This window comes from Geotrypetes seraphini, chromosome 8 (genome assembly GCF_902459505.1).
Source record: "Geotrypetes seraphini chromosome 8, aGeoSer1.1, whole genome shotgun sequence".
Classification (NCBI taxonomy): Eukaryota; Metazoa; Chordata; class Amphibia; order Gymnophiona; family Dermophiidae; genus Geotrypetes; species Geotrypetes seraphini.
In genome coordinates this window covers 86,376,383-86,392,608 of record NC_047091.1, presented here as the reverse complement: position 1 = coordinate 86,392,608, position 16,226 = coordinate 86,376,383, and the positions used below count along the sequence as shown (strand labels likewise).

The 16,226-nt window shown below is 47.6% G+C and overlaps 1 protein-coding gene across 1 annotated transcript in view; it reads right to left on the bottom strand.

Moving 5' to 3' along the window:
* Nucleotides 1-881: 881 nt before the first annotated feature.
* The window catches only part of LMNB2 (lamin B2), an 85,608-nt gene continuing 70,263 nt past the window's right edge, over nt 882-16,226 (bottom strand). Inside the window, exons 11-12 of the mRNA XM_033956593.1 lie at nt 8,299-8,403; nt 882-3,357 (exon numbers count right to left, since the gene is read on the bottom strand). Of these exons, the coding sequence (XP_033812484.1) occupies nt 3,316-3,357; nt 8,299-8,403 (147 nt within the window). The 3' untranslated portion in view covers nt 882-3,315. The remainder of the gene's footprint in view (nt 3,358-8,298; nt 8,404-16,226) is intronic.

Here is a 16,226-nt window from a genome sequence, read left to right as displayed (position 1 = left end):
GACTGGAGTTCCCTACCCCTGCTTTATTGTATTTTGCCTGTATTGGTGGCAAGGCTTACAGCTGAGGCACCTCTACAAAAATTTGGGGAGGTGGGGGGACCCAACACAAGACCTGTCAGGTGTCACACCCCTGAGGTCAGACAGACTCTCAAACAGGGCTCCTTCAAGTTCAGTCCGGCACCAGAACGGGGACAAGGAGCCCTAAACAAATTCCAACAGCTCTAACATCTGAAGACTTGGCTATTCTCAAAAATCTGATTCTTTTTCCATCTATGACATCCTAAGCCCTCAAAAAACTCTTCATACTTGGTCCTCTAACCCTTCATTGTAGCTCCTTTCTTTCCCATCTCCTGTAAACCTCTACCTTTCATTGTAGTTCCTTTCTATCCCATCGCCTGTAAACCGTGCCGAGCTCTACGAATGTGGAGATGATGCGGTATACAAACCTAAGGTTTAGTTTAGTTTAGTAGAAATCTGGAAAGCTCTTCCAGAAGCTGTTATAGGGGAACACACCCTCCAGGGATTCAAGACAAGGTTAGACAAGTTCCTTCTGAACTGGAACGTACGCAGGTAAGGCTAGACTCAATCAGGGCACTGGTCTTTGACCTAAGGGCTGCCATGTGAGCGGACTGCTGGGCAAGATGGACCACTGGTCTGACCCAGCAGCGGCAATTCTTATGTTCTTGGAGACTGAGAGAAGACTGTTAGATAGAGGGAGGGACAGCTATTAAGTACTATAACCAAAAGTTTGGTCTCTGTCTTCACCTGCTGGTCATGATGAGCTATTACCCACCAGTGAAGCCTGTACCGGTCTGGAGAGGTTGACAAACTGATTGACAAACTGATTATACACAGAGGTTGACAAACTGATTATACACAGCTTGTAGATAGTAATTTTATTTTCATGTGTAAATGGCTCATATCATGCCTAAAAGTACACAGGTGCAAGCCAGCATGTACTTAAATAACAGGCATGCACAGAGGTGGCATTTGGGAAGAGCATGAGCAGAGTGGCAATTTACATATGTGTTTTATAAAATATATGCAATCACCCATGTATACAACTGGTCTCGAGCAGGTACAATATCTATGCCTTCAACCTTGTTGCAATTTTTGGAAGAATTGAGCTAGCATTAAAAGGATACACAAGTAAACAGGGGGAAAAAAAAGCAACTGGACTCCTGTTCTATTAATCTAAGCATCCCGTTATAAAATTACCCTCTTAAGTACACAAACTAGTGGAAACAGATAAATGGAGGAAGTTCTTATACACTTAACTCAATTTCTTGGCAGAGGAATTTTTCATCACTAATCTGCACCCAACCTCCAGGAAATGACAGAGGTTTGGATACTCTAAATACTAACCTGGTTTCTTCAGACTTAATGTGGCTCTAAACACAACAGCAAGACACACTTCTCCCTAACCAAAATACAGCAGGGGTATGGAATACTATGGCTCAGAAGGATTGAAGTCCTTGTTCAACATGGCCTTCCAGTGCAGATCACTGAACCAAGAATGGAATCAGCAATATACACTTTTTATTTGCACATTTCAAAACAAATACTTTGCATAATCATGTGAATCTATATACTGGCCCAGTTTAAAATAAAAGTATTAAAAATATATGTTTATAAATATATTTCTATGGGATTAGGTTTTAACATGAGTTAGCCAGGAAAATCCAAGTTCAGCAGTTTGGAAGGTCTCATTACGAAAGGTACAGTAAGTTTTGCCCTGATTGCAGTCTTTAAAAATCACCAAGCAAAATAAAACATTCAGCTAGTTAAGTAAGCTGGTGTATGTCTTAGAAATAGTATCAATATATACTTTACATTCATAGCATGATTCCACTAAGTCTACTCAAGCAGGGCAGGAACAAGAGGCAAAAGTGCCTTATCAATTACCTTAATTTATTACACAGTTGGAATGTTCAGGCCCAGGCCGACATCCTGTGTTCAGCTCTGGTAGACTAAAGTCCATTCAACATGCACTCAGCAAGACCACAGACTCGCTCCAAATTTAACTTTCTTCCAAACACAGTACAACAGTAATGTCTGGGAAAAAAGTATTTCACTGTAGATGCTGAGATCTGACTGGGCCTTGCAGTGTTTGAAGTCAGCTAGGACCTCACTGCTAATATGGACCAATCAGATAACTAGAGGGTGTGATGTTATTTGCAATACTCCTGCCAACATGACTCTCTTCAGAAGTACATGTGATGGGCAGGAGAGCTCCAGGAACACTAGCTCACAATTGCTTTGTTCAGTTGCCAAGTGGAGTCCCCCCCCCAAATATTGCAGGTCTTTATGGGGTATTTTCCCTGGAAAGTGAGGATTTTAGGGGAATTTGTTAGTATCAATTATTTCTTTTAGCAGAAGAGAGCAGGCAGAACATTAGTTCCTTTCCTACCCTGCTTGCATTACAGCAAAGCTAGCATTAAAACTACTAAAAAGCAACAGGTTATAACTGTCAGTCTAAATATTTTTCAGAGAATCTGAAAAAAGGCCACCAAATCTCCAAATGTTTGCAGCCTTTGCAAAACAGCATAGCCGCAGAACTTGGGAGTGTTGGCTTAAGTAAAGACCAAGCATGGAAACTGCTCAAATTCAGTGCATATAGCACTTTACAATGAGACAAATACTGGGATAAAGCCTCTAAAGCCAGCTTTACTGCCATTGATACACACATAAAATAAACACAGAATGTAGGAATGGAGAAGGGGAGAAAACTCAACTAATCTACAAATCTGACACTCGGGCACCTTGTAAGTGAAGCTCACACTGAATTTTGCCTTTGTTGTGGTAACAAGGGATAGAGAAAGGGAAGCTTGCACTATTGCTTCCTGTGCTACAGAGGGAAGGATAGAAGAGATTGCCCCATGCTTGGCCCTGCACTAGTAGGTTGCAAAAAAACCCAACATTAAGCACTACATTTTTATTTAGGCAGAATCTAGAGCCTCAGCTCAGATTGCACTCTAAGATCTGCTCTTACACATCATATACATCCAATCTACTTGCAGGCCTGGAATTTGCAAGACAACAGCACTATGGAAAAATGGAATGGTCCATTGGAATTTGCAAGACAACAGCACTATGGAAAAATGGAATGGTCCATTCTAATAGTGTTTCTAAAGGGGGGCAACAAGACTATTTCAAAAACTCTGGCAGTTTTAATGGCTTAAAAATTTTTCTACAAAAACGTACGGAATAATAAAACTTAGAAAGTGGCCCAACAGTGTGTACAAAAATAGTTTTCAGTGGCTCTGGAAATAACATGATAAAAAAAATAAACACATGATCAGATGGGAGGAATTTTTACATGACAAAGCAGCCTCGGGATGTTGTTCTGGGATCCCCCTACAGAGATAAGCAGAGACAGGGTTAAATACATCTTCTCCCATGAAAATCCTCACTCAGTACACTTTAAACTTTGTAAAAAATATTTCTATTTCCCTCACCTATTTCCAGCAATTTTGCCTGGGTTGATTAGAAGTGTCACAGTGTCACCCAGCAGCAGTTATTACTACAGCAACACCCTCCCTGCAGTTGACATGTCCAGTGCTCTCAGCCACACAATCTCCCTAGGGCCATAACCAACAGATATAAAAACCCACTTCAGGGAACCTATATCCTACCCATATTTTCTACACAGAGAAGGTGGTCCAGTGAATGCATGGTGCTGGGGAGGGATCTTTCTTTTCCTAGGACAGTCTTTATAGAAACATAGAAAATGGCAGCAGAAAGACCATTCAGCCTATCCAGTCTGCCCATCCATATCAACTGCTAATCTATATTATCCTTTAGAAATCCTGTTTTCCCCCCATGCTTAAATTCATGTAGTCTTCATCTCCACCACCTCCACTGACTGGGAGGCTGGTTCTACACATCTACTACCCTTTCTGTAATAAAGTTGTTCCTTAAATTACTCCTAGGTTTAACCACTTTTCACCTTCAATTTATGGCACCTCTTTCCAAAGCTTCCTTTCAACTGAAAGAAGCCTGTCTCTTTTACATTTATGCCAGGGAGATATAGGGAACTCCATTATAATGCAAATCCACATATGATGCAATCATGTCTTGCACCCCCCCCACCAATGTACAGCTCCTCTGTCAGTACTGTAATTCTTTTTGGCTATGCCCTTGCCCCCTCCCTCCCCACTCGATTGCCACATTAAATTCACTCCTAGCAATCTCTAGCTACAATAGGGGGACCCACCCCTGTACCTGTATGAAAAACACTCCAGGCAATACCTACTGGAGACCTGCTGGGTCAACCGGCTCTTGGAAAGGTTGACCACCCATCCCAGTGACCGCAGAATCTCCACAACCCAAGCTGTAACCCGTGAATTCTCCTGACAAAGGCTTTGCCCGGATCAACCAATTGTCCAGATAGGGATGAACAAGAATGCCATCTTTGCGCAAGACCATTGTCACGACCACCATAATCTTGGTGAACGTCCATGAAGCTGTGACCAGACCAAAAGGAAGCACACAAAATTGACAGTGCCATTCCAAGATCGCAAAGCAAAGGAACTTCTGATGGGAGGCATGAATCGGAACATGCAAACAGGCCTATGTCATATCGAGAGAGGTCCAGAATTCCCCAGGCTGAACCGCCAGAATGTCCAATCTCAGAGTCTCTATACGAAAATAATGAAACCCGGAGCGTACAGTTGACTCCCTACAGATCCAAGATGGGCCGAAAAGACCCCTCTTTCTTGGGCACTATGAAGTAAATTGAATACCAGTTGGTGCAAAACTCCTGAGGAGGCACTGAAACTACTGCTTTGAGGTCTAGCAACTTTTGCAGGGAATGATGAAAGGCCTACTTCTTCCATGAACCCACTGATCCGTTGTGATCTTGGCCCAACCCTGGTAAAACTCCCGCAACCGAGCCCGCAAGGAGTGAATGGGCGGGGTGGGCGACGGAAGGACCGGCGAAGGAATCATGCCCTTCCCTGATGGGACCCCCAAAAGGACTGCATTCGTTGAAAGAAACGGCCCCTGGGAAATCCAGTGGAAGGAAGCCACCCCATGAAAAGGGCGGTATTGGCAAAAATCATGCAAATGCCCCTGAGCAATGCCGCCCCGTGCAGGTGAGCAAGCACAGTCTTCAAGAAGATAGGGCACCTTAGAGTTAGTCAAGCTCTGAACCAACTTGTCCAGATCCTCACCAAACAAGAAAGACTCCAGAAAGGGAAATTTTGTAAAGTTTCGCCTTAGATACTGCATCCACCGACCAAGCCTGGAGCCACAGGGTACTACACGCGGCCACACTGAGAGCCATGGACTTGGACGAAGCCCGCAACAGATCATAAATGGCATCCGAGAGATAAGAAGTGACCATCTCAATCTTAGCCAACTCCTGATTCATCAAGGACATGCTCAGACCACCAAAAACAAGCCCGAGCCACCAGACTGCCACATATCTCCACCTGGATCGCCAGGGCAATCACATCAAAACTCTGCTTAAGAAGGGACTCCAACAGACGCTCCTCAGAGAACCACAAAGCGGAGCTGCCCTTTACTGGCACCGTATGCCATTTTGCGATGGCCGAAACCACCGGCGACTTCAAGGTAACCCTATCCTCCACCGGGATGGGATACAGGCGGGCCATAGACCGCACAAAACGAAAAGGCATTTCCAGCACCTTCCATTGTGCAAGCACAATATCCTAAATATCCTCATGCATAGGAGAAGGGCGGGAGGCAGAATGGATCCTCCAAAGCAGAGGGTCCCAATACACGGGAGCTCCTTAGCATCCTCCTTGAAATGCAAAACTTAGGAAACCTGAAGAATCCGTCCCCCGAGAGGATCCTGGAGGTCCACCAAGGGGACCAAGACCTCAAGCAAAAATGGCTCCCCGAAGAAAAAATCATCGTCCTAAGAGACCCTCGGCCACTTGGAAACTGGGGGGCGGGGGGAAGGGGGATCAAACCCGGTGAACGGTGGTGGATGTGGCGGGAGAAACCCCTTCCAAAAATCCCAAGACCACCGAGGCGGAAGCAGAACTCCTGGCCTCCTAAAGAAAAGCCTTGCACAAGGTTAAAACAAAATCAGGAGAAATCCCCCCAGGCAGCCCAATGGGACTCACTGCCAAAGCAGGAGACCCAGCAGAAACCTGCCCCTGTCTCTCCAAAACAGGGGGAAGGTCATCTGACACTGCAGATAAGATGGAGAAGCTTCCCACCTAAACTGGTGCATAACTCGTAAAAAACTCCCCAAAGGCCTGCCTAAACTGCTCCAGCTGCTAAAGCAAGCAAGTCGGTAGCAGCGCTAAGGGAGTCCCCAGCATTATCTTATTTCCCTGACCGTCGCAGCTGGGGAATCCCTGTGTGGGTGGCAAGAGAAGCCCCGGCTTCCCCACTGCCTGCTGCCAGAGTGTGAGGCACTCATGAAGGGGATCCCTGTCACGTTGGCACCTGAAGCCGTCGAGGATTCCTCTTCATGGTAGATGGCACACCACGAGCACAGGCCAGCCGCATCGATCTCGTGTCTGGAGCACAATGGGCACTTTTTTTCTTTAAAAGTGCTCATTGCAAAATATGCAAGTAAGTTAAAAGAAAAATGCCAGTTAGCAATAAAATCAATTACAAACAATTGAAGGCTTCTCTTCAGACTGGCACTGCCTCAAGATTTTTTTTTTTTTTTTTGAACAGACTCCACTAGCTCTCTAAGCCATATGCCTTGCCGGTATTGGTGGCAAGGCTTACAGCTAAGGCACCTCTACAGAAAAATAATTTCGGGGAGGTGGAGGAAATAGGAGGGACTCAACCCGTTGAGTGCGATACCCCTGAGGTCAGACAGACCCCTGAAAGGGTCTCCCAAGCTCAGTCTGGCACCAGAAAGGGATCAGAAAGCCACTAAATAACTTCCAACAGCCCTTCAGTAAACCAGGGAAGACTGCAACAGCTTACCACCACCTGCTGGAGACTGAGAGAAGACTGGGTGTATGGGGGACTGCACAGCCCACTTGTACTACAGCCAAAAGTTTATGTCTCAGTCTCCACCTGCTGGTCATGGTGAGCAATTACCCATCAGTGAGCAGTGCCGGTCTGGAGAGATGCTGAAGAAAATATTGTTTTTAAATCCAAGATGGCCACCGCCACAAATTCGTGCCAAAAAAGGCAAAAATAAATAAAAATAAAAAATGATTTGGGGACTGGGGAGGTGGGGGACCTGAACCCTACCCTCAGAAACTATGAAAAATGACTTTTAAATTGTTTTACAAGCCACCCCCAAAGTTTCCATAGGAAATAATGGAGGTACTCACAGTCTCTCCAAATGACCAGGGTTGAAGATCTTCAGACTATCAGCCGGCTGGATGCCAACTATGTCCTCTGCCCCCACAGATCCTCGCCACGCAGTCGGGGGCAGGAAGGACAGCCTGTGCCTTAAAACCTGGGTGCGTTTCACTCCAGACACATACAGCCTGCACTTAAAACCTATGACAAGGTCACTGGGCAGAAAACTCCTAGGGGAATGGACCCCGAGTTTTTAGGAAAGGTTGCACACGGCAGCAGTCCGGCATTGCGGGACAGCATCCTTTCCTCTGACAGGGGACCACCGGGAAGGGGTTTCAAGGCACTGAAGTCACCGATGAAGCGAATTTGAAGTGAAAAAGAAGAGGAATAACAGCCACAGACTTCTGCACGGATTGCTTGCAGAAATTGTAACTGCATATGCTTGCTGGCTCTCAGGCTAAGGGGGGTGAAGCATGTGTTCAAAAAAGTGTTTGGATTTCTGCCAACTCACGGATTGTGGGTTGGGATTGAACACCTAGTGTATGGAATCCGGAAAGGACGTAACAGAATACTATCTTGGGTTTAGCAAATAAATCTTCTGCAGCAGATTAATTTTTGGTTCAATTGTGTTAATTTTCTATTGACCCTGATGTAACAACTTCCACATTTAATGTGATGATATTTTATCGACTCAAATCATTTTATTATATTGGGGTTCCACTGTATTTAAATTTCCCTCTATCTTCCCTCTCCTGCCTTTTTCCTAAAGTATTCATATCAAAATTCTCAAGTCTGTCCCTCCATGCTTTATGATGACAACTACTGACTATTTTGAAACTGCACTCTGGACCAACTCCATCCTGCATATATCTTTTTTGAAGGGAAGGTATCCAGAATTGTACACAATATTCTAAACGAAAAGTTAATGAGACCTCTACAGAGGTACTATCATCTCATTGATCTCCAGGGGCTGGGTAAAACTTTTTAGTAGTGCAAATACCCCTAGGGTCTCTGGCTTGTTTGATTGGAACTCATACTGACACAATACATTACCTGCTGATGGAAGAGATCTTCATCTCCAAAGTCAGCTTCCTCTTCATCCTCCTCTCCGTTCATAACTGCCATGCCAGACTTTGTAACACTCCTTACAGCCACTTCCTGTATGAAATGAAAAGAGAACATAGAACATAAGAGTTGTCATACTAGGAAAGACCGAAGGTCCATCAAGTCCGGTAGTCTGTTTCCAATAGTAGCCAACCCATGTCACAAGTACCTGGCAAGATCCTAATAAGTGAAACACATGCAACCTCTTTCACAGCATAAGACAGGGATGTCAAACTCAATCACATAAGGGGCCAAAATCTAAAACATAGGCTAAGTTGCGGGCCACATTTTTTTATTAAGATATTTAGGGGTCCTTTTATTAAAGTACACTAACCAATTTAGCGCTGGCTCTGTGATGTAAACAAAATAAATAAAAAAGACTTTTTCTCTCTCTTTTAGGTCCTAGTTCACGCTTGCTGTCTAACACCAGATCTGGCAGGGTACACATTTCAAATCTGACATATTGTAATCACAAAACAGAAAACAGTTACTTACCGTAAAGCAATGTTACTTACTGTAACAGTTGTTATCCAGGGACAGCAGGCAGCTATTCTCACTAGTGGGTGATGTCATCCGACAGAGCCCCGATACGGACATCTTGCAAGCATGTCTTGCTTGAAGAAACTCAGAAGTTTCGAGATGCCCGCACCGCGCATGCGCCAGTGCCTTCCCGCCCGATGTACCGGGCGTGTCTCCTCAGTTCAGGTAGCTAGCCTGAGAAGCCAACCCAGGGGAGGTGGGTGGGACGTGAGAATAGCTGCCTGCTGTCCCTGGATAACAACTGTTACGGTAAGTAACATTGCTTTATCCCAGGACAAGCAGGCAGGTATTCTCACTAGTGGGTGACCTCCAAGCTAACCCCAATGGGATGGTGGGAGAGTTGGCAACTTAAGAGAACAAATTTTGTAACACTGTTTGGCCAAACTGTCCATCCCGCCTGGAGAAAGTATCCAGACAATAATGAGAGGTGAATGTATGAACCGAGGACCAAGTGGCAGCCTTACAAATCTCAATCGGTGTCGATCTGAGGAAGGCAACAGAGGCTGCCATTGCTCTGACCTTATGGGCTGTGACCTTACAGGGAAGGGATAATCCAGCCTGGGCATAGCAGGAAGAGATGCAAGCCGCCATCCAGTTAGAGATGGTGCGCTTCGATACAGGTCGTCCCAACTTGTTTGGATCAAAGGAGACGAAAAGTTGAGGAGCAGTTCTGTGTGGCTTTGTGCGATCCAAGTAGAAAGCTAAAGCACGTTTACAGTCCAGAGTGTGTAAAGCAGATTCTCCAGGGTGAGAATGAGGCTTTGGAAAGAACACTGGAAGCATGATGGATTGGTTGATGTGAAATTCAGAGACCACTTTAGGCAAGAATTTTGGATGAGTACGAAGAACCACCTTGTCATGATGGAATACAGTGAACGGTGGATCCGCCACTAGGGCTTGAAGCTCACTGACCCTACGAGCAGACGTAAGGGCCACCAGAAAAACCACCTTCCAGGTGAGATACTTAAGTGGAGCCTTGTTGAGAGGTTCAAACGGAGGCTTCATGAGATGAGACAAGACAACATTGAGATCCCAAACCACAGGAGGAGGTTTGATAGGAGGATTCACATGGAAAAGTCCTTTCATAAATTTGGAAACCACAGGATGAGCAGACAAAGGTTTCCCATGCAGAGGCTGATGGAAAGCCGCAATAGCACTCAGGTGGACTCGTATAGAGGTAGACTTGAGACCAGACTGAGACAGGTGTAGAAGATAGTCCAATACAGAAGATAGGGAAGCTCGCTGAGGTTCCGTGGCATTGGAAATACACCAGGAAGAAAATCTAGTCCATTTTTGGGAATAGCATTGTCGAGTAGCCGGCTTCCTGGAAGCCTCCAAGACCTCCCTCACTGCTTGAGAAAACTGGTGAGGAGTTATGTTGAAAGAAACCAAGCTGTCAGGTGGAGGGACTGCAGATTGGGATGAAGTAGTGAACCTTGATGTTGAGTAAGTAGTGAAGGAAACACTGGAAGAAGTACTGGCTCCCTGCTGCTCAGTTGAAGTAGAAGGGAGTACCAAGGTTGTCTGGGCCACCGAGGAGCAATCAGAATCATGGTGGCATGGTCTGATCTCAACTTGACCAGAGTCTTTTGAATGAGAGGAAATGGAGGAAACGCATATAGGAAGCGATTTCCCCAATCCAGTAGAAAGGCGTCTGCCTCGAGGCGATGAGGAGTGTAGATCCTGGAGCAAAACTGAGGCAGTTTGAAGTTGTGGGGGGCTGCAAAGAGGTCTATCTGAGGCGTTCCCCACTGAGCAAAGATCTGATGAAGGGGGTCGGAATGGAGAGTCCATTCGTGAGGTTGGAGAAGACGACTCAATTTGTCTGCCAAGACGTTGTCTTTCCCCTGAATGTAGACAGCTTTGAGGAAGGTGTTGTGGCAAACCGCCCAATCCCAGACTCGAAGAGCTTCCTGACAAAGAGGGGCCGAGCCCGTGCCCCCTTGTTTGTTGACATAATACATGGCGACCTGATTGTCTGTGCGAATAAGGACCACCATGTCGTGAAGCAGATGCTGAAAAGCTTGGAGAGCATTGAAAATGGCTCTGAGCTCCAGAAGATTGATTTGATGGAGTCGTTCCGCACTGGTCCAGAACCCCTGAGTGCGAAGACCATCCAGATGGGCCCCCCATGCATAGTTCGATGAATCGGTCGTGAGAACTTTCTGGTGGGGAGGAGAGTGAAACAGCAAACCTCTGGATAGATTCGAAGAGGTCATCCACCAGAGAAGAGACTGCCGTAGAGCAGGAGTGACTACAATGTGACGGGACAACGGGTCGGACACCTGAGTCCACTGAGATGCCAGGGTCCATTGAGGAATTCTGAGATGTAGTCTGGCAAAAGGCGTCACATGAACTGTAGATGCCATGTGGCCCAGGAGGACCATCATGTGTCTCGCTGAGATGGACGGGCGAGAAGACACCGACTGGCAGAGTAGAAGAAGAGCATTCATGCGTTGAGGAGGAAGGAATGCTCGAAGTTGAATGGTATCCAGAACAGCCCCGATAAAGGGTAGAGACTGGGTGGGCTGAAGATGTGACTTGGGGAAGTTGATCTCGAAGCCCAAACTCTGCAGGAAACATATTGTAGTCAAGGTCGCCGAAATGACCTCTGGAGCCGACGGTGCCTTGATGAGCCAGTCGTCGAGGTATGGAAACACCTGAAGACCCATGTTCCGGAGTGCAGCGGCCACCACCACCAGACACTTCGTGAAGACTCTGGGAGACGAGGAAAGGCCGAATGGAAGCACTCGATACTGCAGATGTAGATGTCCCACCCGAAATCTGAGAAACTTGCGGGAGGCCGGATGAATCGGGATGTGAGTGTAGGCCTCCTTGAGGTCCTGAGAGCATAACCAATCGTTCTGCTCGAGGAGGGGATAGAGAGAAGCAAGGGTCAGCATGCGGAACCGCTCCTTGACCAAAAACTTGTTGAGGACTCGAAGGTCCAAAATGGGACGCAGATCGCCCGTCTTCTTCGGGACTAGGAAGTACCGGGAATAAAACCCCCGGTTTTGTTGATCGAGAGGAACTGGCTCGACGGCCCAAAGCCGAAGCAAGGCCTGAGCCTCCTGGAGGAGAAGAGCGGTCTGCGTCAAGTTGGAAGGATACTCTCTTGGCGGGTGGTCCGGGGGGACCCGTTGGAAATGAAGAGAGTATCCTTCTCTTACGATGGCAAGGACCCAGAGGTCCGAGGTGATGGTCTCCCATCGATGATAAAAATGATGGAGACGACCCCCAATGGGAAAAACGGGGGTAGACAGAACGACGTTGGTTATGCTCCCTGGAAGAGAGTCAAAAAGGCTGAGTAGCCTTGGGTGCAGCCGGCATCTGAGGCTTCTGCTGAGTCTTCTGGGGAGGCTGTCTCTTCGCAGGCTGCCTCGCAGGAGGAGTCTGCCTCGGCTGATAACGCCGCTGGTAGATCAGAGGCGGTCTAGAGGGACGAGACTGCTGAGGCTTCGGCTTAGGCCGCAGGATAGACTGGAAGGACTTCTCATGGTCCGAAAGCTTTTTAGTAACAGTCTCGATAGACTCATCGAACAGATCCGCTCCCGCACAAGGCACATTTGCAAGTCTGTCTTGGAGGTTCGGATCCATATCAATGGTACGAAGCCATGCCAGGCGACGCATGGCGACCGAACAGGCCGCAGCACGAGCCGAGAGCTCGAAGGCATCGTAGGAGGATTGCATCAGCTGCAGGCGTAACTGGGAAAGGGTCGCCACCACCTCTTCAAATTCGAATCGAGCCTGAGCATCGATGAAAGGGATGAACTTGCGGAGCACCGGCAAGAAGAAGTCCAAATATGAAGAGAAGAAAAAATTGTAGTTGAGCACTCGAGTCGCCATCATCGAGTTCTGGTAGATACGTCTACCAAACTTGTCCATCGTCCTCCCTTCACGGCCCGGTGGAACAGAGGCGTAGACCTGGGAGGGATGAGATCGCTTGAGGGAGGACTCGACCAGAAGAGACTGATGAGAAAGTTGCGCCCCCTCAAACCCTTTGTGATGGACGATGCGGTATCGAGCATCCAACTTACTGGGAACCGCAGGGATGGAATACGGTGTCTCAAAACAACGCATGAAAGTCTGGTCCAGCAGTTTATGCAGAGGAAGCCGAAGCGTCTCCGCCGGAGGATGAGGCAAATGCATGGTGTCCAGATACTCCTTAGAATATCGAGAACCAGTGTCCAAAGTTACATCCAAGTCATCCGCCATTTGTCGGAGGAAGGATGAAAAAGACAGTTGGTCCGCCAGCGCCGGCCGGCGAGACGGACTAGAAGACGAAGAAGCCTCTGGGTCCAGAGAGAGATGGGAGCGGCAAGGAGAATAGGAGGTAGACGGTTCCTCATACTCCGGTCCCTCTGGCGGGGATAAATCCGATGAGGAGTATCCCATACGCTGGATCTTCTTCTGCGGTGACACCTCCGAATGACGAGAGGAGTGTCGAGAGGAATGGCGAGATCGATGCCCCTCCCGGTGTCGGGATGGGGAACGAGATCTTCTGTGCATCGCACAATCCCCGGAAGCCTCCAAGGAATGGATGGGACTCGATGCAGTGGATCGGAGAGGTGGTAAGGATGCGGACTCACGCAGTGCCACCCAGGTCTGGTATGGAGTGCGGAAGAACTCTTCCTGCGATGCAATATGCCCAGGACTCCGATTATCAGGGGCTGATATAGTACTCTGATGTCTAGGAGGCGTGATGGGCTCCAAAGGCGGCATATCACTAAATGAGGCCCGCCTGGAGGCTCCTGCCGCCCTCCGCCGATCCTCCTCATCGAGCAGAGAGATCGAACGACGAGGAGGAGGGGGAGGGGGCGGTCCGCCCCCCGAGACCGGTGCCGGGAGGTCACCCTGAATAGAGGCGATAAGCCGGGGTCCCATAGACTGCATAAGCTCGACGAACTGAGCTTCTAGCAGGGATCGCAGCGAAGCCGATATGGAGGGATCCGCACCGAAAGGGGGTCCTCCAGCACGGTCTTCGCGCTCCTTAGTGGCCAAGTGCTTCTGCTTGCTAGCTTTAGGCACTTTGATGACCACCGGAGGGACAGTGGAAGGCGGTACCTGAGCCGAGGAGACGGGGACAGGCACCGATGTCGAACTGGAAGCAGAAGCCGGAGTGAACGATGCCGGCTTCACAATACCAGATGCAGGAGTTGTCGATGCAGGCTTCGAACGAACCGGTAAAACCTCAGCCGAAGTTGAAGCAGACGGCTCTTTGGTAGACTCCATCTTAAACATCGACTCCCAGAGTAAGCAGCGCCGTTTGAACGAGCGCGCAGTGAGCGTGGAACAAGGCCGGCACGATTTCGGAACGTGTTCTGGACCAAGACACTGAAGACAGCGTCGATGCGGGTCCGTCAACGAAATCGCACGCTGGCACTTGCTGTACTTTTTAAAACCGGTGATAGGCCGGGACATAGGCCGGAAAATAGTCGCAGCTAGGTCAAAGGCACTCGGCCTAAGCCACGAGGCCGGCCCGGCCGAACCACCGGAAGAAATAATTTTAACTTTTTTTTTTTTTTTTTTAAGAAAATATAAGTAAAATTTGAAATAAATGAAATAAATCAAAAAACGCGGAAGAAAGAAGGCAAATTTACTGAAATCCAGTCAGCGCAGAATGAAGTGAAACTTCTCAGCTCCGCGGAAAGAAAAGAACTGAGGAGACACGCCCGGTACATCGGGCGGGAAGGCACTGGCGCATGCGCGGTGCGGGCATCTCGAAACTTCTGAGTTTCTTCAAGCAAGACATGTTTGCAAGATGTCCGTATCGGGGCTCTGTCGGATGACATCACCCACTAGTGAGAATACCTGCCTGCTTGTCCTGGGATAACAGGTGTTATCCAGGGACAGCAGGCAGATATTCTTACGAATGGGTGATGTCACCGACGGAGCTCCAGTACAGACCACTTTAAAAGTGCATTGCCACTTTAAGTCTTTAGAAAGTTCGCGATAGCCCAAATCGCGCATGCGTGAGTGCCTTCCCACCCAACGTAGGGTGCGCGGTTCCTCAGTTAAGATAAGCCAGCTAAGAAGCCAACCCAAGGAGGTGGGTGGGATGTGAGAATAACTGCCTGCTGTCCCTGGATAACACCTGTTACGGTAAGTAACTGTGCTTTATCCCAGGACAAGCAGGCAGCATATTCTCACGAATGGGTGACCTCCAAGCTAACAGAGATGGGATGGTGGGAGTGTTGGCCTAAGAAAATAAATGTTGCAACACAGATTGGCCGAAGTGCCCATCCCATCTGGAAAAAGATTCCAGACAGTAGTGAGAGGTGAAGGTATGAACTGAGGACCAGGTGGCAGCTTTACAGATTTCCTCAATGGGCGTAGATCTAAGGAAAGCAACAGAAGCTGCCTTAGCTCTAACTTTGTGGGCTGTGACACGACTCTCCAGTGTCAGACCAGTCGGAGTATAGCAGAACGAGATGCAGGCAGCCAGCTAGTTGGAAATCATTCGCTTGGATACAAAAGAAATGAAAAGTTGGGGAGAGGTTCGCTGAGGCTTTGTCCGGTCAATGTAGTAGGCCAAAGCCCGCTTACAGTCCAAAGTATACAAGGCAGTTTCTCCAGTATGAGAATGAGGTTTAGGGAAAAAAACTGGAAGAACAATTGACTGATTGAGATGAAATTCAGTGACAACATTTGGAAGAAACTTTGGATGTGTACGCAGAACCACCTTGTCATGATGAAAAACTGTGAAGGGTGGATCTGCTACTAATGCTTGTAATTCACTGACCCTCCTGGCAGAGGTGAGAGTAATAAGAAAGACCATTTTCCAGGTAAGAAACTTGAGATGAGATGTGGCCATTGTTTCCAATTGTGGCTTTATCAAACTGGAAAGAACCACATTAAGGTCCCAGATGACAGGTGGAGGCTTGAGAGGTGGTTTAACATTGAAAAGTCCTTTCATAAACCTGGAGACCAAAGGATGAGCAGTGAAAGGTTTTCCCTCGACTGGCATGTGAAAAGCTGTAATAGCATCGAGATGGACTCTGATAGATGTAGACTTGAGCCCAGAGTCAGATAGAGAAAGTAGATAATCTAACACCAATTTCACTGCCAAGTAAGTTGGATCATGATGATGAAGAAGACACCAGGAAGAAAACTGAGTCCACTTTTGTTGGTAACATTGTTGGGTGGCTGGTTTCCTGGATGCTTCAAGCATGTGCCTAACAGGTTGAGAGAAAAACAAGTCAGATGGATTCAATCTGAGAGAAACCAAGCTGTCAGGTGCAGTGATGTCAGAGTGAGATGCAGAAGAGATTCCAGATTCTGTGTAAGCAGAGTAGGAAATATGGGAAGAGGTATGGGCTCCCTGGAACTGAGTTGAA